Source organism: Haliaeetus albicilla, chromosome 12, assembly GCF_947461875.1.
Source record: "Haliaeetus albicilla chromosome 12, bHalAlb1.1, whole genome shotgun sequence".
Classification (NCBI taxonomy): Eukaryota; Metazoa; Chordata; class Aves; order Accipitriformes; family Accipitridae; genus Haliaeetus; species Haliaeetus albicilla.
In genome coordinates this window covers 26,594,822-26,616,526 of record NC_091494.1, presented here as the reverse complement: position 1 = coordinate 26,616,526, position 21,705 = coordinate 26,594,822, and the positions used below count along the sequence as shown (strand labels likewise).

Here is a 21,705-nt window from a genome sequence, read left to right as displayed (position 1 = left end):
TTACAAACACCCACTGGAAGAAAACCCACTTGGAAGCAACTCAAGACCAAGAGTTTTCCAAATCTTTGAAGAATGGGGAGTTCCACCTTGACCCTTCTAAATGGGCTTTACTACCAAAAAAACGCTGCTGTTCTCCCCTACACTCCTGCCTTGCATTCCTGCCTGGGCGCCCGTGACCCAAAGCACGCAGGATGGCACATTGCTCCTGAAGAACGATGCTTTCATCATCTGCGCTGAAGACAACCACGGCTCAAACCACACACACAGAATTAACAAAAGCTCCCCAAATACTACATTATGTCTGAAAAAGGGTGTCGGGCGACAAAAAGCCACTCCTTTCTTGGCACAGGAAGCCTGACACCAGGGGCCAGGCTGGCTTCAGCCAACGAGCCACCAAAGTAACTTTGGTCCATTCCAACAAGCATCCCGTGACCCCGCAGCAGTGCTCAGCCTCTCCTGCCCCACTCCTGCTGACCTCGATCCAGCAAAGCTCCCAAGCACATGCTCAGCTTTAAGCAGCAGCACACCAGCAATCATGCACTTCAAGTTAAGCAAGTCCTTAGAAGTGCTTTGCTGAATCAGGTCATCTAACTGGCTCTTGCTGTGCTTCTAAGAGTCAAGGCCATACAAAAGGCTGAAGAAGGTCCTACCATCAACTTCTTGCATTGGTCAGAGGGTATTTTTCTTCTGAATTACGGCAGTGATTTTTCTTCTAGAATTGTAACTTGCTAAAACTGAGGAGCGTGCAGCCACCTGGGCTCTATCATGGCACCAGCACTGAGCAGACTCTGACTTCAGTGAGAAATTGTCCTGGAAAGTCAATGGCATCACACTGGCCCCAGACCACTGAAGCAAGGGTGTGCTCCTCAGTTCCCCCAGAGATCCAAAAACAAGGCACTCAGCCCAACAACTGCAGCTCAGCTTGGGCTATTTCATCAAAAAACTCAGCACCCCCTGCGTGATGGCTCTAGGATAGCCTGCGGTCATTTCTTGCTTCTCAGGAAAGGTTCCTCATCCCCCCCTAACGGAGCAAGCTGCCCAGCAGCAAGATGCTCTTCTCACAGGGCACCTAAGAGCCTCAAAAGAAAAATAATGGAGCCAATGTCCCAATCTGGACGTAACGGCTGACCCACGCTGTGCACAGCGGGCTGGTCCCATGCTACAGCCAGACCTGCTGCCCCAGGGGACTTCTTCAAAGCACCGCAGTGTGAGGTTCTCACACCGCTCAGCTACGTCACTCCCCAGTAAAACGGGTGACAAACACAAACAGGGATGGTCTCTGCAGGGAGCCATGCAAACACTTGCAGAAAAGGGCATCAAGGCCTTCCGCGGGCTCCCAGCACCTGGCTGGAGCAAGTGGGGCCCTGGCACAGACACCCACTAGCAAAATGATAGGGAGCCACTCCATAAAAACTCTGCTTTCTACTACTCTCTGCACAGCGCTGGGAAAACTACTGCCGCTGCAGGAAAGCGACTGGGAAACTTTGCCCATTTCTAAAATCAATGCACCGTTCCTACATATGCACATCTACCCCAACTGAAGCAAAAAAAGCTTCTTCCAGCCTCTAGCGATCTTCTGGGGTAGCATGCCCAGCACAGTTTCTTTCAAAGAAGTGATGCAAAGCAAGGCAGGATCCCAGATTGCAAAATAAATATTAAAAAAAAATAAAAATCTCAAAGCTCTTGCCAAGAAAGGGACCGGCAGCAGGAGGTTGGTGTCCTCCGGGACCCCTCTACCCACGGTTAGAAATAGGAAAACTCCGAGGAATGCACGAGCCCCGGCTCCCCCACCCCTTCCACGCGGGTCCGAGGTTCTCTCGTGGCCAGGGCATCCCCCGCAGCCCCCTCCCGGCCGCCGTCCCGGTGCGCCCGCCGGGGCCCTGCGGCTTTAAGCCGGCGGCGGTAATTGCCCGGCTCCCCGATCAACAGCGAGCCAGGCTGGCGCCAGCAGTATGCAAACTGCGTATTATCGCCCCTTCAGCACCTAAATAGCAGGGGAACCTCCGCGGGAAGGGGAAAAAAGAAGGAAAAAAAAAAAAAAAAGAATGGGCTTTTGAAGCACAACTGGGAACCGCTGTCGGCTGGGGGGTGGGCGATGCCAGCCGCGGGGGACCCCGGGCCGGGCGCATCCCGGCCGGGCATCCCCGCCGCAGGGCTGCCCACGAGGGTTCAAAGAAGGGGCCAGAAGCCCCGAACCCCCAAATCGAGGAGGGGCGGAAGGACGCCGACCCCAACACACGCCCCCCGCCGCTCCTCACCTGGCCCACAGAGGCGGCTGAAGTGGTAGGGGTTGCAGCAGACGGTGGGTCCGTCGGCGACGCCGAAGCTCTGGCACTCGCAGAGGGGCTTCAGCTCGGCGGGGTGCTGCAGGTCGGGCCAACGGAAGAGTTTGCCCAGGAGGAGGTGGGGGGGAGCCGCCTGGCCCCCCAGGCGCACCTCGGTGCGGGCCACCAGCACGCAGCCGCTGGGCATGCCCCCGCGGGACTCCACCGCCTCCAGCAGGCTGTCCAGCGAGCGTTCCTTCAGCCGCTTCAGCAGCGAGTAGGTGACGGCCTTCAGCTCCTGCTCCAGCAGCAGCAGCCGCGACCGCGCCTCCCGGCCCCGCCGCTCCGGGGAGCCGCCGTCGGCCGCGCCGTCGGGGCCGGGCAGGAGGACGCCGGCGGCGGCGGCGGCCGCAGACGCGGCGGAGGGGGGGTCGGGCTGAGGGCCGCCCGGCTCCCGCTCCTTGAAGAGGCAGCAGGTCACCGTCCGACCGTCGCTCTCCTGAGCCCGCCGCGGGCTCGTCCCCTCGGCGCCCTCCCGCCGCGGCGGGACGCGGAGCCGGGCCCCTCGCCGCTCCGCCATGGGGTCCCCGCCGGGCGCCGCCTCGCCCGCCGCCGCCGCCCCGCCGCGCCGCTCCTCCGCCTCCCGCAGCAGGCTGCGCGCTACCGCGCGGATCTCCGCCGAAGGGTTTTTCTCCGGGATTTTGAAGCTACCGGTGGCTCCGAGGTCGTGGCCGCTCCTGGCGCTCCCATCTCCGCCGTCCCTGTCCGGAATGACGCGGCTCCTCCAAAGTCGCCGCACCAGCCCTGAGCGTTTGGACCTGAACATACGACAGGCGGGCGGCCGGGGGTCGCGTCGCTCTTCGCCGCCGCCACCCTCCCCGCCCCCCCCCCCCCCCCCGGCCCCTCCGCGGGGCTCCTCGCTCCGCCGCCGGCTTTTATCTCATCTCAGACCCGCCGCCCTCGCAGGCTGCCCGCAGCACCCGGCGCGGCGGTTTCCCCGCGGCCCTGCCCAGCGAACACGCCGACGGCCCGCGGCGGGGCCGCACCATGGGGGAGGCGGCGGGGAGGGAGCGCGGCGCGGGCATAGACGGCGCCGCGGGGGCTGCGCCGACGCCCGCGGAGGTGCGGGGCCGCTCCCGTGGCGGCGCTGGGGCTCGGGCGCGCCGCGCCGTGCCCTACATCGGCTGCCAACGCGGGGCCAGGCGGGGAGCGGCCGGCGGGGGTGCGGGACGGGGCCGGGGAGAGGCCGGGGCAGCGCTCGGCTGCGCCCCTCGGCGGCTCCACCATACACCGGGGGGGGCGGCCGGGGTGGAGGGGAGCGCCCCGGCGCGGGGGTGCCGCCCGGCGGGGAAGCGGCGCCGGGTCCGCGCTCGGAGATATCGATTCCCTTCGGCCAAAAATAGTCAAAAAAAACCCCCAAAACCAAAAAAACACCAACCCCAAGAGAAAACAAAACAAAAGGCAAAAAAACCCGTAAGCAAAAAAAAAAAAGTCAAAAATTAAAAAGAGAAAAAATCAAAAAACCAACAGCAGAACCCAGAGCGAAGGCCGGTGTCAGCACGTGAGTTGTACGTATCCCAGAGGCGCGGCCGCAGGTCCCGCGGTCGGGGGCGCAGCGCGGTCCGCTCCCGCGGCCGGCGGGTCCTCGCGCTCCCCTGCGCGCGGCGCCTGCCGCCGCCACCGCTGCTGCCGCTGCCGCCGCTGCTGCTGCTGCTGCTGCTGCTGCTGCTGCCGGGGCCGCCGCTACCGCCACCGCCTCCGCGCTCGCTCGCGCCCGCCCGCCCTCGCTGGCTTTTGTGTGGCTGGGGCGCGCACGCAGGGCCCCTCGCGAGCGGCGGCGCGATTGGCTGCCGCCCATCATGTGCCAGTCTAGACACTTTGGCGGCTCCGCGCGGCACCGAGTGTTGCGCAAACACCGGCTCAAGTTTCCGAACTCTTAAAGGGACACGCGACCCGCTGCCGCTCCTCAGCAACGGGGGGAGCCCCCTTCCCCCCCCCCGCCCCGCACCACCACCACCCTGCGCTTCCAGCGGGCGCGTGGTGGTGGCCTGCCCCGCGGGCACCGGGAAGAGGAGCGGGGGCGAGGGGCCCGCCCCGCCGCGGCCGCCCGGGGGAAAGTAGGTCAGGGCGGCGCGGCGGCGGCGCAGGGGTTAAGGCCGCTCCCCCCGCCGGAGCCGCCGCGGCGGGACACACCTCCGCGATGTATCAACTTGTCCGCCGTGGCAAAAGTTCAGGCCCGGCGGGCGCCCATTGGCCCACCGCCGCGTGACGCGTGGCCGCGCCGCCGCCTATTGGTCCGGACGTGGCGCCAGCCCCGCCCCTCCCCCCTTTCCTCCCTCCCGCCCCAGCGCGGCGCGGCGTGCCCGTGAATGAAAGACATTCCGCGGGCGCCGCGCTCCGCGCCGCGCCGGGTCCTAGCGCCCGCCGCCGGCGCGGCGGGGGCCCAGGGCGGCGGGAAGCGGCTGCCGTCGGGGGGCGGCGTGCCCGGGCCCCGCGGAGGAGGAGGAGGGCGGGCGCCGAGCAGCGCCGCGGCGCGGGCGGCGGCGGCGGCGGGGGGTTCTACTCAGCCGCCGCCGCATCGGCCCCGCGGGCCGGCGAGGGGCCTTTCCCCTCGCCCGTGGGCAGCGGCTTCGTACGGGTCGGTGGGAACCTGGGGCCGAGAGCAGAAAGTGAAGGAGCTTTGTCCGCAGGATCAGCCCGAGAACCCGCTGGGGAACGTTCCTAATGAGCAAAAGTAAATCTTGGCAATTTTATTTCCCAGCAGTTGACCAGCTAGGGAAAAAAAACCCCAAACAACCCCAAAACAAATCAATAAAAGTATTTCAGCCAACGGATGGTAGACAACCTGAATGTTCGTAGTTTTTCTCTTGGCATCTTTGGGTAGCTCTTGCCATAACTGGAGGCTTATGCCCACATTTCCCCAAACCTGCGCTAATACGCCTAAGAACATAAGTTAAATACACTCGGTTAACTTAGTACAATTTTTTTTACAACAAACGTAATTTGTGTGCATCATCTTAAAGTAAGGGATTCCAAAATACTCCATTTAACATCAATACGCGTGTGCCACAGAGGTATAATGTGTAAACAGGTCTTTTGACTTTGGGGTCACTTCTGCCCCTACTGACCTGTAGGACCACGGGCAAAGCTCCTTTTCACCTGCCCTTTTTGGGTGGGTTTTAGGAAACATGCCGTTTCTCTTGTTAAAAATGCAATGTAAAAAAATCATATAAATCCTGTGAGGGACCTGCTCCCTCTGCCACTGCGTTTCCGAACTGCTGCAGATAGGGGATTGATGGTCCCATGCAGCGCTGTCCTCCTCTGATGGGCTCCCTCCCTACGTAGAAACCAAACTGGGAGTAAAAACAAATGATGTTATTTGGGTACTGACTCACTTTGCGTGGAAATAATGTCCCATGATGGCCATGCTAAACCCCAGCGTTCTCACCAACCTGCAGAGCAGTGACATTTTACACCTCTGTCACGCTTTAGAGCTATTTACGAGTGTCGGCCAACATCCCACTGTGGTAGGAAAATGCTATTAGCCTTTTTTCACATCAGGGAATAAAGACAAGTTAAGAGGCAGGGAAGGTCTGCAAAAAAGGTTCAGCTTCAGACGTGGAAGCAGAAATGGGGATTTCCTGGATCTCGGACCCAGGCAGGATCCCTGCCCATCCCGAGGCTGCTCCAGAGAGGTTCCAGCGCTTGTTTAAAATCCACATCGATCGATCTGTCCTGCATGACCCCAAGATTTACCTCCCTAAATGCAGCTGATGCTTTTTTTTCCAATATCATATTTGCAAACTGTCATCCAAATTATAATATGTCACCAATGTGCAATTACCAACATTTAAATATATCTATACATCTTAAATATAGCACTGTTTAAACTAAGGATAGGTTATTATTTCAGCAAGCAACATCTTACTGCTTATCCAACACTTTATAATCATGGTGCGTGCAATATGGCACGAAGAACAATGGAGCCTTCATGGGGCCCGGGGCGGCCGACCATCTCTGCGGGCACAGGTATGCAATGGAGAAGTCCTGATTTCACCCAGAGTGCCATCCATTTCAGCTCCTGCAACAAGAGTACATTGTTCTGTGCTCTAACGTGGGCAAGAAAAACAGAGCACTCAATTGTACTTGTCATAATGCACATATAATTTATAGTAATGTTGGTTATTAAAGGATTTCTAGTAATTAACAGCAATGTGCTCTTTCACTGCTGTCCCGTTCCCCCCCCCCCCCCTTTTTTTTTCTGCCTGTCATAATAACAAACATTCCTGGGAGATGCTCTGGAACGCATCCTATAGGTCTTGGCACAAAAGCTGGAGAGAAGCTTTTGAAAACCTGCCAGTCTTATCTGACATGGATCTCCCAGGTACTATATAAAGCCAAATCCTCTTGGGCCCAGGAGGACCGTGGGTGGCCGGGAGGGCACCAGCACCAACATCTTCCCAAAGCCATACTGCAGCCGGGGTGGGGGGAGAGGGGCCAGAGCTGCCATTGCATCCATGCCAGCACGGTCAAAGGCATCGGCAGAGCCCAAACCTGCGGGCATGGACCGTGATGCTCAGGGTTTTCAGTAAGGAAAAATAATCTCATCATTTTCTGCTTTTTTTTCTCTCTAGTATTTCATACACTTCCGGTCAAAGAGAAAGATGCAGAGGTAAAACACAAAACTAATAACTGCCATTTAAGTAATGTTTTAACAGCCCAAATGGTAGACTATTTTAATGCCTGGGAAATGGGGTTGAGACGGGGACCCCGTTGACTCGATGCCGAGAGGCGGTGAAGGCTGGGGGACACAATGCACACCCGTTTCACTGCCCAGGAATGGGGGCACAGAGCGCACGAGCCTGGCCAAAGAAACCACGACAAAACTGCTGCGGCAGAGCGAGGGGCTCTGCCAAAAACTAAAATGCCTCATAAAATCAGGCTGGTTTTGCTGGAAGCTGATTTTGAAAGGAACCAGAGAAAAAAAGTTTTGACAACATCAGAATGTCCCGTTTCCTTTGTTTTAATGACATTGCCATGATTTTCCAGTTCAAACCGACTTTTCATTTTACTCTTGCAAATGTTATACTCTGTGCGGTAACACACTGTGATAGGACTTTGGACCGTCTTCAAAATGGAAAAAGCTAAAATCAGAACAAGGCATTTTGATAAATCCAAAGTTAAAAAAAAAAAAAAAAGTCTGAAGAATTTTCCTCTATGGAGAATTTCACAACCGCTGGACTCCATGCTCCCAGACCTGGGCATCTTGAAACTCTTCATGCGGAGGATGTGATCTCACCCCACCACCTCGGCACGTGCCACCGTCCCGGGCGGGCTGCAGCCACGGCAAAGCCCATCCGGGCTCCTCTGGGCTCAAGTCGTAGCCACCCTTTGCCACCACTCCTGGGACATATGCGAGGGCATGCTTCAGCGGAACGCACAGGTTGTTTCATATCACCGTACGCTGAGTTAAGACCTGGGATTTGCTACCTTCACGTGTTTTCCAGTCGGCAATAAATGCAGTTTGCAGATGGCTCTGAGATAGCCCGAGGTCAGTGGTTTGCACAAACTGCTCTGAAAACAGGGCTTAGCTTCAGCGCGGTGGATTCGCCTGCGGGAAGCACAGCTCACGTCCCGCCGACCTCGCACCCCAAAAGTGGGTTTGCACGTCCCACTGCAGCAGGGCTTGTGCACAGAGGATGCATGCACATGGCAGCATCGCACCCAGACCCCGACCTGCTCGAGGCAACCCTGCTGTGTGTGATGATGCACCGTGGCCACCGCCAGTGTGGGCAGACAGGCTGCCCAGCCGCTGGCAGGGACGGCAGGCGCCCATGCGACTTTTGCCGGCATCCCCACGGGGAGCAGAGCAGCCGCATGTCTTTTCCTGGTGAAGCTGGGACATTGCTGCACGAGCCTCTTCCCTGCCAGGAGGTGCCCAAGTCAATGCATTTATATCCCAGCACAGCGATACAGCTGGGAGGGTTTTGCACTTGTAAAGTTTGCACTAGCACCTTTCCTCCAAGTGGGATGAAAGTTTTGCCATCCAGTGACCCCAGCCAAATCCCCACCGGATTCAGTGCCACTGCGGTGGGTGCTGCATTCACTGCCCAGGTCCAGCCAGTCCCACGGGGCTCTGGGGGTGATTGGGGGCCACAGCAGCCAAATGGCTTAGGGATGAGTTGAAATTAAATATCCTCCAAAATTTATCACAATCAGGAAGGGGACGGGGGGAAAAAGGGACAAAATCTGACAGAAATTTGCCAAATACCACATTTCACCAGACCTGAAATTAATGTTAATGGGTTAATGGAAACTCCACAAGGCAAGAGCTGCTGAGTTTCCAGGCTTTTCAAGGCCCTTCCCACGAGTATCTGCTGTGGGTGGGGACAAGCTGACTCACAGTTTCCAGGGCTGTAGTAACATTTCAACACCCCAGCGTTCCAGCCTTGGGGACTGATGGCAAAGAGCATATTCCCAGCAGAGTGGTTGGGAAGTTTTTTGACAACATGTTTTCTTGTGTCAGAAAATGTCAGTTCGGCAAAACCAAAACTTTTTTTTTGGTAGCAAACTACCAGATTCCATGAAGTGCTGCTTGGAAAAGTTGCCTGCGCTCAAGCCTGGATTTCTAGTCACACCCACAGAGGTAAAATCATCTCCCAACAGGTTGTCACCAGTGGGTGATGGCACCCATCCATGGTGGTCCCCACCCCAGGAGAGGCCCCTTGCTTGGAACAGGGACATGGACTCTCGCATCCCAGGAGAAACCTGGCTCTATGGGTGATTGCAGCCCCATTTCTTTAAATCTCTCCTGGGTGGAGGTGGGCCAAGTTGTACAAATAATTACGCAGTTATTCAGGGAGAAAGAGTCCGACTTTAACACTGGAAACGAGAGCACCCATCTGAGATATGGGATATTAGGTTCAGTTCCCTGTTTTGGGTCAGGACAAACAGGGATTGAACCACAGGTCAGGCCAGCGCCATGAGGACAGGATTATCCCCTGTGCTGCTGCTTTCATTTTGTAGAAAAACAAACTCCAGCCATCCCAATAAAGTCCTGCTGCAATCCAAGACTGGTGTCTCAGGTTTTGTAGGACAGAAAGGCTGCCTTCATCCAAACCTAATGCCAGCCTCCACAGCAGAGAAAGGTGGGTTTTTTCCCCTTAATAAAAGCTGTATTTCCATCTCTCTCGAGCTGCCCCTCTCCCTGAACACGGCCGGAGGGACCTTGTTCAGTCCCACTGCCATGTGGTGTCATTTCACATTCAGCCAGAGATGAATAGTCACGCACTTTCTCCATTTGAAAAATAAAGAACAGCTAGAAATGTATCCTTGCTATGAAGTTTCGTTATTAAATGTTCCAGGCTGTGAGAAGTGAAAAGAGAAATTTTGGGGAGTATCGCAGAAGGTGTGTCTCGCTCCCAGGGAGAAGCTGGCCGGGCTGGACCAGCGGTGGCTTCGCAGCCTGAAGTCACTCGCTGCTGGCCTCGGTGACGGCAAAGGATGCTGAAGCAGAAAGAGCTGCGGGGCGCAGCTTCCCATGGGATCCAATCCACAGAGAAGAAACAGCAGCAAATATCACAGCAATGAACACAGACCTCTTACGATTTCCAAACCATTTGCATCTGCTGTTTCCTCTAGGCTAAACTGCAATTTTTCCAATGAGAGAACAAGCCAAAGGAGCACCTTGGCTCTTGCGTCAGTCATAGGGCACACGGTGAAACATGAAGCAGGAGGAGCATCGTCTCCTGTCTTTGCCAACAGTGCTGAAAATCCCTGCCGAGAAGACCACTCCTCTCCGAGGAGCCTCAAACAGACACCTTCAAAAAATCCAGCATAACCTCAGCAAAGCAGAGCTACCCATACATTGAAAAGGATGAAGAGCTCCACAAAGCATGCCGAGGCTTCCCTTTGCCAGCATTATGGGGAAGGCGATCGGCGAGTGCGTGCTGCCAGCAGCCCATCCGGCTTTTTGCCAGCCACCTGCGCGTGGCTGCGTCTCAGGCGTGCGGCAGGTCCGACCGGGCAGTCGCAGACTGGCCAAGGAAAAAGGAGAAGCCGTTAGGCTTGAACTAAACCCAAGCCAAACTTCTTCTGAGGTTCAGCAAATTTCATGTCAATAACTTTTATTCCTCCTCCAGCAGCCAATACATTTCCTGAGCGCGGGCAGCACCAGCAATGCGTGCCACCATCTCCCACACGAGCCCGTCCTCTGGCCAGCCAGGCAGATTCTCACACTGAACGAGATCTGATTTATCAGCCAGTTCCACTGCCTAATCAAACCCAACTCTCAAACCTCTGGAGTTTCTCTGTACCACGTCCTTACGCTCTCCCTCTTGATCCCATGCAAGCACTGTTAATTTCCCCACGCTGTATTTTTTTCTTACAACACTCTGGGGAGGCAAGGAACTGCTGTTAACGTCCCCTTGTATTCATCCGGAGGGCTTGCAGTGGGAAGGACCCTCAGAGACATGTCAGTGACCAGCTCCCATGGAGTCCGGTGGGACACAGAGATCTAATTACCTTTGCTGGTCCAGGGGAAAGAAATTTGCCCAAGGTAATGGGGAGTATCTGTGCTAAAGAAGGGAACAGAGCTCATGTGAAAGTCCAGGACTGGAAACCTTCTCCGCCTGAAGAGGACTGTGCTGGGACACAGGACCTGCCCTGGGTCTCCACTGCTTGCAGAGCACCTGCAAGCAGCCATGCGCACCCACCAGCTGGGGAGCCCCTACCCAAAACTATTCCTTTCTTTTCCATTTTTCCGCAGCTGAGCACACTGGATTCAGACCAAGAACTGCTGTGAACTGCTGCTCGCTCAGGAGGTTGGTTATCAACCAAGCAAACACCACACCCAGGTTTCAGCGGGCTCACCAGTCCTGTGCCCAGTAGCTACAAGTTGGTTTTGTTGGTTGGATGCTCAGTGAAACAGAGCTGATATAGTTCCAGTTTGGCCCCTGGTGTCAGCATCCAGGAGAGGCCAAATGGCCCGTGGGGACATGACTGTCCTCTGAGGAGGCTCCCCAGCTGCCATGCCCCAAAACTGCTCTGACCCTGTGCTTCTGTCCAGAATGACCAAGGGCAGAAGTTCCTACACTGCTGTACGTACCCAATGAGTGCTGTAGGGAAGATGGAGGGAGTTAGGCCACTGCTCATCCAAACGTGGGTTTCTGAGGACTTCTTGGGGCTGGAAAGCAAAGCTACAATTCCTCAAAGCACCAGGATCTTGTGGCCTTACCTCTACTTCACAGATTCACTAGAGAGCTGCAGGATCTCCTGACCACCAGTGCGGCGCAGGAGTGAATGACAGGCATCATTACTCCTCTGTGTTCTGGAATGAAGCTGCTGATCCAGGGGAAGATCCACCTGCTATCAAACCTTTCTATGTCTTTTCTGATGCCATCAACAGTGATTTTCTATGACCTTTTGAACTGGTGATCTAATAAAATGAGGCATGTGGGTGGAGAGAATAAAGACATTGACTCCTGAGCCTTAATCTAGTGCTTTATCCAGGAGGACATCCTACCTCGTGGTCAATTATGAGCAACCACCCTCCAATGGATCCCGCAGCAGTGTGAGCACAGCGATTGGCTCCCAGGACGCGCACGAGGACGTACAAGTGCGAGATGGAGAAGTGGATGGGGAGGAGAAGTCACGTTCAGCCAGGCCAAGGGTGGTGCAGCCTCCAAGATTCCTGCAGGAGAGAGATGGATGTGCTGAGTCCAGCCATCTGTCTGCATGAGAGCACTTCGGGGATTTCTAGGCCCACAGAAACTCCTAGCATTTACCTCAGCCTCATTCTTTACTTCCCTGGTTGCAGGCAGAACAGCAGGGCCAGCCATTAAACTCCTCCTATCCTGGTCTGGCTATAGGAGTCAAGTAATATCACATAAAACAGATGCTCTGTTCAAATAGGAAGGGAATTACAACCGCCCGTGTCCACCAGAGGATACATCTAAAAACCACACCACCCATAACAAACACACAGGAGTTTGTCCTTTTTATCAGCATTTATTCAGCAGCTTGTGGAGACAGTCTGCCTTTCTGGAGCCTTTTCCAAGCAGATAACACCCAGTTCTGAAACTGCCCTTTACTTTTTTTTGGCTTGGCTTCGGTGAATTGTCATTTTTGAGCTGGAAAGGGTCTATCTGAGTAAGAAAAACAGTCCAGCACTGCATGCTGCCACCATGCTGATCTAGCAACAAACTGCGTAATATGCCAAGCCCAGTGTCTTTTAAAAAAAAAGAATCTACCCCTATCCATATTTACCCATACAATTTGCAAACACAAACCTGGAAGATCCCTGGGAGGGCAGGATTAAAAAAAGGTTTATTCTATTTGGAGCTGGTCCAGAGAGCAGAGGGAGTATATGTATATGTCAAAAATGGATTTTACTTGAGGTTTGTTGTGTCCAGTGGTGCTCTCCTAGAAGCAGGAGCTAAAAACACGGTGAGGCTGGACGACAAGGAAGCATAGGTTGACGAAGACATCAAAGCAGATCTGAGAAAGGTCAGATATAAATGGCAACCTGTCCGTTTATGCAATAGTTTGCCCTTCTATTTACGACGGCATTTTCTGGGAAGAGCTGGTCAGAGCCAACTAGGGCAGGCTTGTAAAAAGATAATTTTTCTCCCTTAGAAAACACAAAGACAGACAGACTGGGCTGCTGGCTTTTCTCCCTTCCCAAGATCTGCTGCCCTGGGCAATTTGTTCCGTTGCAGCAGCTCTTTGCTGAAGTGACTGGCGTCTGGTCTGCTTCAGAGCAGACGCCAGTCACTCCAGTAAAGAGCTGCTTACCACATCTTTGGTAAATATTTTCTGCAGTGGTACAGTAGTGTCTTAAAGAGCAGCACTGTTATTTCGTAGGCATCTCCAATAATAACTCAGAGAGAAGCAGCCACAAGACATTAGCAAAAGCTGCTGCCACTGACCAAAACTTTATAGAGAAGCAGGAACAGAAGTGGGAAGAGAATAGAAATAGTGACTGAGTCATTGGCTGGAGAGGCTGAATGCAGCAGGGGCAAAAAAAAAAAAAGCTAGGCTTCAAAAGCCGGTCCCAGGACACGTCTGTAGGACCAGCACACACTGGTCTGATGCTTCCCCAAATTTCTTGCAACCTCAAAATGGGGATATGAAAATCATTATGGGAAAAAGAGAATATTGTCTTCTCTGTTTTGAGCTTGGACCAAAGGTAGCCAGGGGCAATCATTGCTAAAGTACCAAAACTACATCTCTCTTTGTGTTGAAATTGTATTTTGAGTATCTCTGCTGGCAGCTGGCTGCAGGATCTCCAGGGCTTGCTCATGCAGAAGTATGTGAAAATAGAAAGCAGGATTAGGGAGGAAAGGAGCTGACCCTAAAGTCATTGGCACTGCTGGGTGTTACTGAGAGCAAATCATTCTGAAACATACACCAGGACACAGAAGTATACAGTTTGACCGAGCAGTAGCACAGTTGCTTCTTAGGCACCCAGCCCACGGAGCAGGCTTTGCTGAGAAAGGAGACGGTGGCTGGAAGCCAGCTGGGTCTCCAGGGGATCTTCTCTGTCCCATTGCCACATCATGGAAAGAGAAAACCCCTCTCTGAGCAGGCACCCCACAGGGTCGGTCCTGCTGTACCTTCAACTGTGCTGAGAAGCCGTCTCTGTCCAGGAAACTGCTGGCTCCAACATCTCAGGCTGTTGCGAGATGATCAGAAGCAGCAGCTTCTTCCCTAAGGCACCATGGGTGGCAGCAGCACACCTCCCCGCTGGGCAGCCGTCCCCACCACCAGCACGGCCGCACGTGGGCACAGACCCATCGGTCTGTGCCTGGCTGAAACACCTACTGAGTCAGGCAGCTCTGGAGGTGCAGGTCTCCTCTGCAGACCCCTTATCATCCTTTTGGAGCTACAACTGGGGTTTTCCATAGTTCGGCATGCGCTTACGACACTAAACTCTTTCACTGGTATTTTGGTGCCAGCCATCTCTAGCAGCCAAGCCCTCAGAGGGTGTAAACTGGCATAGCTCCTATCACCTTCAGTGGACAGGTCCCAGCCAAAATCTGACCATTTATTTACCTTCTTACATGGGCAATTACCTGGGACCATGCCTGACCGCACAGCCTGACCCTGCACGCTGGCTCTTACCCACCCTACCCAAAGTCCAGCCCGTGCTAGAGCTGACCTGGCACAGGGATGCAAAACTGTCCTGCTGTCTGGAAACCGCAGAAGGCTTCCCATGGCCCGTCAGGCTATTCCAGCATCATTTGGGATGAGAACGAGAGGATGGAGTACTGACTGGAGCAGATACCTGGTGACAATGTCTGACAGAAAACAAATTTTATATAAGGTGAATGGGTTTTAGCTCTCAGCCTCTTTTTATTCGGCTAGTGAGTGAATAATGATTAATGCACGGTGATCAGATGTGGTGAACCGAGACCAAAAAAGCAACGCGAGAGAGACAAGTGCGTGTGAGTGTAGAGGAGCTCGGCCGAGAGCTCAGGCACTGGATCTGCAGGAACCGAGTCCCAGCAATTCTTGTCCCACTTTTCATGGGATCATCTCTCTCTTCATTGAGCTTCATCCAGCCCTGTGGTACGGGACCACAGCTGGTTAACAACAGCTAAAGACAAGAGTCATTTAGGAGGAAAGGCAATAAATTGTGTTGCCTTAAAAAAAATAACCCCCAAAGGCAGGTTAGGACATAGTTTTCGCCTCAGCTGCAAGACCTGCCAACACCTCCCAAAGCCACCTCCAGCTGGGGCTGCTACCCCTGCTCCTGCATCCCCTCGCTGCGACACCGGTCAGCGTTTGTGACAATGACCCACCAGATCGCCAGTGCCTCACACCGAGGACCAGCACGCTGCCAAACATGGGCCCATGGTCCCCATACCCTCAATGCAAATGTTAAATGTGCAGGACGAAAGAATGACATCAACCAACCCAACACAAGTTATTAATATCGTCATTAGCCAAACAACAAACGTTTCTCTCAGAGTCGTAAAGCAAGGGTGGCATTTTTATTAGCTGAGGTTTCCTCCTTTTTTTTTCCCTCTCCTTTTTAATGGCCTTATCCACAAATGCTGAGAGCCAGAGGGAATTATTTGTTATGTACATTAAAGCAAGAAGCCATCAGACCACAGCACTACAACCACTCCCCATATCATTATTTTCTTCTTCTGGATTTATATGAACCTCATTATTAAACCTTAGCTAATACAGACATCCCAACAATGCACCGAGTGCTAATAACTGCTAAGCAGCATTATTAATTATTGTAATTACAACACTTAAAATATATTTTGATTATATTAAAGAGAATACTTTCCTACTTTTCCAACCAAAAAAAATCCACAAATGTAGCTTATTAACACTAATTCTATTCTTATTGGTAAAACTATTGTTAGATTTCAAAGGCAGCTAGTCTGGGCCCTAAAAAAAATATATCATGCTGGGATGGCGTGGCATGTTCTCAAACTCTGGTGTCACTTAGCTGCGGTGGGGGCTGGAGGGAGCTTGGCAAAATGTGTTAGTGGGGACTCAGATGAGGAATTCAGTCCTTGAAGTTTGACAGCACCCAGTGCTGGTGGCCTTTAGGAGAGGCATAAATACATACATCCCCCTTACAGCTTACATCCCCCTAAAGCTGATTTCAGTGGATGCTGGCGGGCTCCATACAGGCTTGGGGGAATCAGGATCATCCGTCTGACCAGGAACGTCAGGAAGCCCCTATAGGCTCACCTATGGTGAGTTATAGAGCCACTGTTATGGGTACAATATAGGGCCTCGATCCTGCGACAGGCACTCTCGTCGTTAACCCTTGCTTGTAACGTTCAGTGGAATTATTCATGCTGCACCCAGACACACAAATGGCCATATAAATACAGAGCCACACTTTTAATTAAAGATGTGCTGAGATAAAAAGCTTCAGAAAACAATTTCAAACAATTAAAAATAATATTAGAGGTGTTTGTCTACCCAATCTGCATGTGTCCTGAGTGGCTCGGAGAGGCTTGCTGTATTTTTACCGTCGACAGGACTGTTTGCAGCGATTCCCCTCTGCTCCACTGGCAGGCTGAACACACACGCAGCCAGACGCTTCTTTGCTCCAAAGAGTTAAGATTTCACTTGTCAGGCTGTTTTTGTTTCTATTCACATGTCAGTGCCTGTCATTTATTTAGTCAATGGGACATGTCCAAGGGATGGAGACAGACTGGGTTAGTCATTCTGACCGTGGGTCGCCAGTCACTGCAAACTGCCTGAGGTCATTTCCAAAAGTGCCACTAACAATGAGAGGGAAGCTGGGCCCGGGAGACCTGCAGGAAACGGCGCGGAGATTTAAGACAGAGATAGTCCTTTGCAAAAGTACACTAGAGGAATGTTCCCTATGTTCTGTCAACAGAGTTTCTTCCTCACTCAAGACTGTCTATTTTAAGTCTGAGCTCACACCAAAAATGGAAATCCTTGCTCAATGGCTATCAGTGGATCTTGGGTTTCTGGGGCTGCAGCAGCACTACGGCCAAGGAAATGAACTCTCTGGCTCGGCCTTTGCTGCCGGGGCCTCTCTAAACAATTCCTCCTTGCCGCAGCTCTCTGCTGGGTTTGCTCCTTTGCCTGGTTAAAGCACGGGGTGTAAGACCCGGCTGGAGCCCACGGTACCGCCCCGCGAGCATCCTCCCCACCGGCGTACCCCTGGCGCACCCCTGGTGTACCCCGGCACTGCCGCGGCACTGCCTTCGGCACGCTTGCGCCCAGCTCTGGGGATTGCATCTCAGCCCACGCAGGGCAGCAGAAAGCAGAGTGGGGCTGCAAGGGCCACAGGTCAGGCTCGAGCCGCGCTTCCAGGACACTCTCCCACTTTAAGGAAGGGAATGGAAAAGAAGCGTTGAAACACAAGCATAAATATTTGCTGCAGCATCTTGGGCTGAAATCAAGCCCCATGACTGCAGATCTGGGGGAACGAGAAATTCCTCTGGCAGCCATCTGGGCGTCAATACAGGGCTGAAATACAAGAGCATTTTTAGGTGCAGAGATGCGCATTTTGCTTTTTAAGCAAAATAGTACAGGCCGCTCTTTCTTAACACATAAGGTACCTCTGGGTGTTTTGGAAAACATTAATAACAACCACATGATTGGTGTAAAACACTGATTTTCCATCCAGACACACTATTGTTTTCAGATAAATACATTCCATTGAGCTTTTTTGTATCTGAACTTTCTGCATGTGGCTTCTGCGTCTCAGGCAGATGGGAATGGAGGTTTGACAACAATAGCGGTGGCCCAGGAGGAGCCACTGGAGCCCGCTGGCTCAGGAACTAGTGACAGGGGCTAAACCCTGCCCTCTGGTGCAGACATAGTCACCGGTGACGTGGGACAGGGGTTGAAGGTAAGGAAGGGACAGGAAAAGGAGCTGCACGGTGGATCTGAGCTGCTTCACAGAGATAGGGAAAAGCAGAGAATGCATTTCTTAGAATACAGACATCCATCACGGACACACACAAGAGTATCCAAATTCCTCAGTGTTATATTTATGAAGCCATTTGGAGACATGATACAGGCCAGTTCCTGTAGATTTTTCCATGTGTTGTTAAAGATTCAAATTACAGAGTAATTTTCAGTCTTTGAAGACATTGGTCTTGGTATTGCAGAGCCTGGAGGCTGCTCCAGGCAGGGTCTGTCTGCGCTGCAGACAGGAGATAACGCAGAGCCACCACCAGCGCTGAGCAAGCTCAGGAGTCAGGAGCAGGCCAGGAATGACAGCGCGGAGGCACTGGGGGGAATTTACTCTGCTTGCAGATAAGGCAAGCATCCTGCTTTAAGCATGGGGTAAACAACTTTTAATACACAAGCTAGTTATCTGGAGAGTCCCACGGGAGAAGCATATCTGGTGCGAGGCCCCGCAGGCACATCTGCGCCGTGTGGCACAGTGCTGTGCGAGGATGGTGACCCAGCCCTGGCGCCCAGGCGGTTTTGGGGAGCCCAGCTGCTCATAGGTGCTCACCAGGGCTGGGGCCAAGGCTCTACCAACTTGCAAAAGAGAACTGAGATAGTTGGCTTTGTCTCCGGGAGGAGGACTGGGGCTCCCAGTCCATTGGTGACCTCATGCTTGCACATGTAGGACTTGGGCCACCCAAGTTAGAAATCACAAAACAGTTGGGCAAAATCTGAAAGACTCTAAAAAGAGACTTGAAAACTCTTTTCCAGCACAAAACTGCCAACACCAATCATTTTTCCCACTAATTACACAAAATACCCTACCAAACTAAATTCAGGTGTGTTTTCATTGATAAGGCCATGAAAACACTCACAAGCTGGAGAAGGCAAGTCATTTCATCTCAGCATGGCAACATTTGGGAGAAGTAACAAGATCACAGCCGCTCCTTGGTGCTCCCCCTGTAGCTGCAGGGTTTATCTCTCACTGTAGAACCGAGGTCTGAAACCTCGATGAGCATCGCTCCCAGGTGGTACTTGGGGGAACACGGGCACAAGCTCAGCCCTTCGCCTTATCACAGAGAGGCGACAGAGTCAGGAGAGGTGATGGAGGGAGCAGGAAGAGCTGATCTCAAGTTCAGAGCCTGATTTACAGCTGAGGCCTCGGGCAAATCACTTACTGGCTTTGTGGTTTCATTTCCTCATCTGTAGAATCTCTTTCACGGGTGATGTGTGAGGAGGAATTAACATTCAAACTTTGTTTTTAATAAATTTTTAAAGATTCGTCCTGTGTTTTATGAATATTTCTGAATGATCTTTCTGCCCTTGCATAAGGGTCTTTCCCTGCCAGCTCTTTAATCTGAGCTCCTCTCCCTGGAGCGGGTGCGATGCCTCTGCTGCAGATTTGTGCTTTCATTGAGTAACAATTAAGCTGCCTCAGTTAAATGTAAAGGCATGTGAAGAAAGTTTTCTGCTGCCAGTTCTGCACCGCGCCGCGCTGGTCGCCAGCAGGACACATCAAACAAAAGAGTTCCTCTGCATAAAATAAACCAAAGCAGCGCCCAGCACACGCCGATGAGCTGTTTGCAAGCTCTGAGCGACCCTCAGTACTCCAAAATTCTTCGTTTATGTGTGAAGCATCAGTAAAAACTCTGTTTTCACCAGCCCAGCGTGATTTGGAAGTGAAAGCCTGGGCTTGAAGCTACTCTGTGCTGAGGCCAGTGGAAATTTGGTGTGGGTTTGACCCGAGGACTATGCATGCTTTAGTCTCTGCCTGTTTATTGTTAAGCTCATTAAAAACATCAGGGGTTTTACATCTTAAAAGTATTTTCTAACTTCATAAAATATGTGAATGCTTAAGAAAGAATCTGTGTGCAACTGTATAAATAGTGAGTAACAAGTAGGAATTTTGTGGTGTTCAAAGGCAGCAAAATAAACTGACGAGCCTGTGGTATAATGAGTTAATTTGCCTTGCAGCCTACCTGGTGTCCAGAACCAGCTCACCCTCCCTCAGACATCGCTGGTCATGGGTCATGCACTCCACCCAGATGAGCGATTTTAAGTTAAAGATTCAAAATTAGCCATCTCAGATGTGCCCCAGCCCAAGGTTGGTCACTTCCTTATAGTATGGATGCTGAATTTCTATGAGAAGAAAATTCAAAGCATTTAAAAATTAAGCTTTTTGACACTTTGAGTTGAAATCATCTCCATTTCTAAATGACATTTCATTCTATTTTTAAAATGCTACAAAGTTTTGAGAGCAAATCCAACCATGCAGTCAACCAAACCAACATTTTTGTTCAAATCCTCATTTCCCAGAAAAATTGAAAACCATTTGTTTTATTCAGAACGAGAACAAACCTTTTCCCCAAAACTTTGCAACTGCCAATAATCCATTTTTATCCCAGATTTAATGTTGTTGTAAAACTTCCTTACTGGAACTGCTGGAACTTGAAGATGTCATTAAATGGATACCTTGCACTGTCACTAAAATTCATGCTATTTTGTAATCCTGTAATTCCCCAAACTCGTCTCAGGCTTCAGTGCCCCTGTCCGAGGGATGTTTACAGCTTATTCTTCCTCGGTAGGCAAAATCAACCCAAGAGCTAAAACTGATGAAAGGCACGCTGCTGTCTGTCATAAGGGGCATATGTTGAAATATGGCAGTGAAAAAAGCCAGCAATGCTCAAACCGCTGCAGAATCCCAGTGGAACAAGGCATGTGAAGAATATTTTATATTTAGTCAGAGGAGGGGAAAGGCAGGAGCCGGATGATGTTGGGTTTTTCATGATGAAGAACATTTCTAGGGAGAGCTCCCTGCCATGGGAAAAGTTCCACGCTCTTATTTTTCTAATGAACAACTGTCTCCAGTGTTTCACAATGCCAGGTTGCTTACTATGGAGAGCTGGAGCAAACCTACTTTCTCTCTCTGTGTCCTTTTCAGCCCACATAGCTTTATTAGCCAGGATGGGAAGAAGACTTGAAAGTCATAATCAAAAAAACACAACATCAGATGCAAAAAGAAACATCATCCTCCCGGGCTCTCCTGAGCTGAGAGGCTTCCTGTAATCTTCACAGTCTCTGGAAGAACAGCTGACTGTCTGCCTGTTCCTCAACTGTTGTCTTCACCCGGGTCTTCTGTAGCTCTTCTGCTATCCTGATGCACTTTCTCCCTGTGTCTGCAAGTACCTGGCCGCTAGCTGTGTGTACGGGAGAAACCAGCAGTGCTGATTAAGGATGGAAACCAATGGCAGAGGGCTGAAGAAAGAGTGAACTGCTTCCCAAATAGAGAAGCCACACAAAGCATCAGGTTTGAGAGACACTTAAAAGCTGCACTGCACTTCTGTAGATGGAACAAGTCTCACCGTCTGGCATACACCTCGCGAACGATGATGGGCATTCACGTATCCTGCTTCCTTCCAAGGGTACGAGCACTTGGATCCCATCAAATAACAGACTGTGCTGCTGCCTGTGAAGTTCCCCCCTTTGATTCTCTTGCTGAATGCTTAAGCCAGTGACTCGGCCAGGAACAGACTCATTTTCAAAAGAGGCAGTCACATTTCATTCCTGAATGCTCTCTCTATGTCCCTCCCACCGCAGAGCGTCTCTGTGCTGGACCACATCGCACTCCTCCCGCAAAGGCTGCTCTGTCTTAGGTCTCCTCTGCTTCACGTGAGAAGGTGGAACAATGCTGCTTTCTGAGTGCCCCTCCAGAATGGAGGAGCTGGACATTGTTTTCTTTTCCTGTTTTGTTTTGCACGGAATAACTCCCCTTTATGGAGTCACTTCGGCTCCAGAAACAGACTATTAATAAACTTAACTGCTTTGGATAGTCCAAGCCAAATGCTGGCCTTAGAGGGGAAAAAAAAATCTACAATTGCATAGAGCCTTTTCATCCCCGAGAGCCTTCCAAAGCACATGTAGTGATTATCCACCGCTGAAATGCCACCACCTCTGCGGTGGCACAGAGGAGCTGTTTAACACAACACTCCAGTCTGCCCGTCCTGGCGCTTGGTTGAATGGAGGTCTGTATGCA

General features: G+C 52.2%; 1 protein-coding gene and 1 long non-coding RNA gene across 4 annotated transcripts in view; both read right to left on the bottom strand.

Moving 5' to 3' along the window:
- The window catches only part of SMAD6 (SMAD family member 6), a 44,944-nt gene extending 40,927 nt beyond the window's left edge, over positions 1–4,017 (bottom strand). The window contains exons 1-2 of one of the 3 annotated variants that reach the window (XM_069798630.1): positions 3,793–4,009; positions 2,259–3,082 (exon numbers count right to left, since the gene is read on the bottom strand). In XM_069798630.1, the coding sequence (XP_069654731.1) occupies positions 2,259–2,844 (586 nt within the window). In that variant the 5' untranslated portion in view covers positions 2,845–3,082; positions 3,793–4,009. Of the gene's footprint in view, positions 1–2,258 lie in introns of all 3 variants that reach the window. The other 2 variants (XM_069798629.1, XM_069798628.1) reach the window with 2 other exon arrangements.
- Positions 4,018–4,999: 982 nt separating this feature from the next.
- Positions 5,000–21,705, bottom strand: part of LOC138688087 (uncharacterized) — a 195,674-nt gene continuing 178,968 nt past the window's right edge. Inside the window, exons 5-6 of the long non-coding RNA XR_011327155.1 lie at positions 11,788–11,955; positions 5,000–10,300 (exon numbers count right to left, since the gene is read on the bottom strand). This is a non-coding gene — a long non-coding RNA (uncharacterized lncRNA). The remainder of the gene's footprint in view (positions 10,301–11,787; positions 11,956–21,705) is intronic.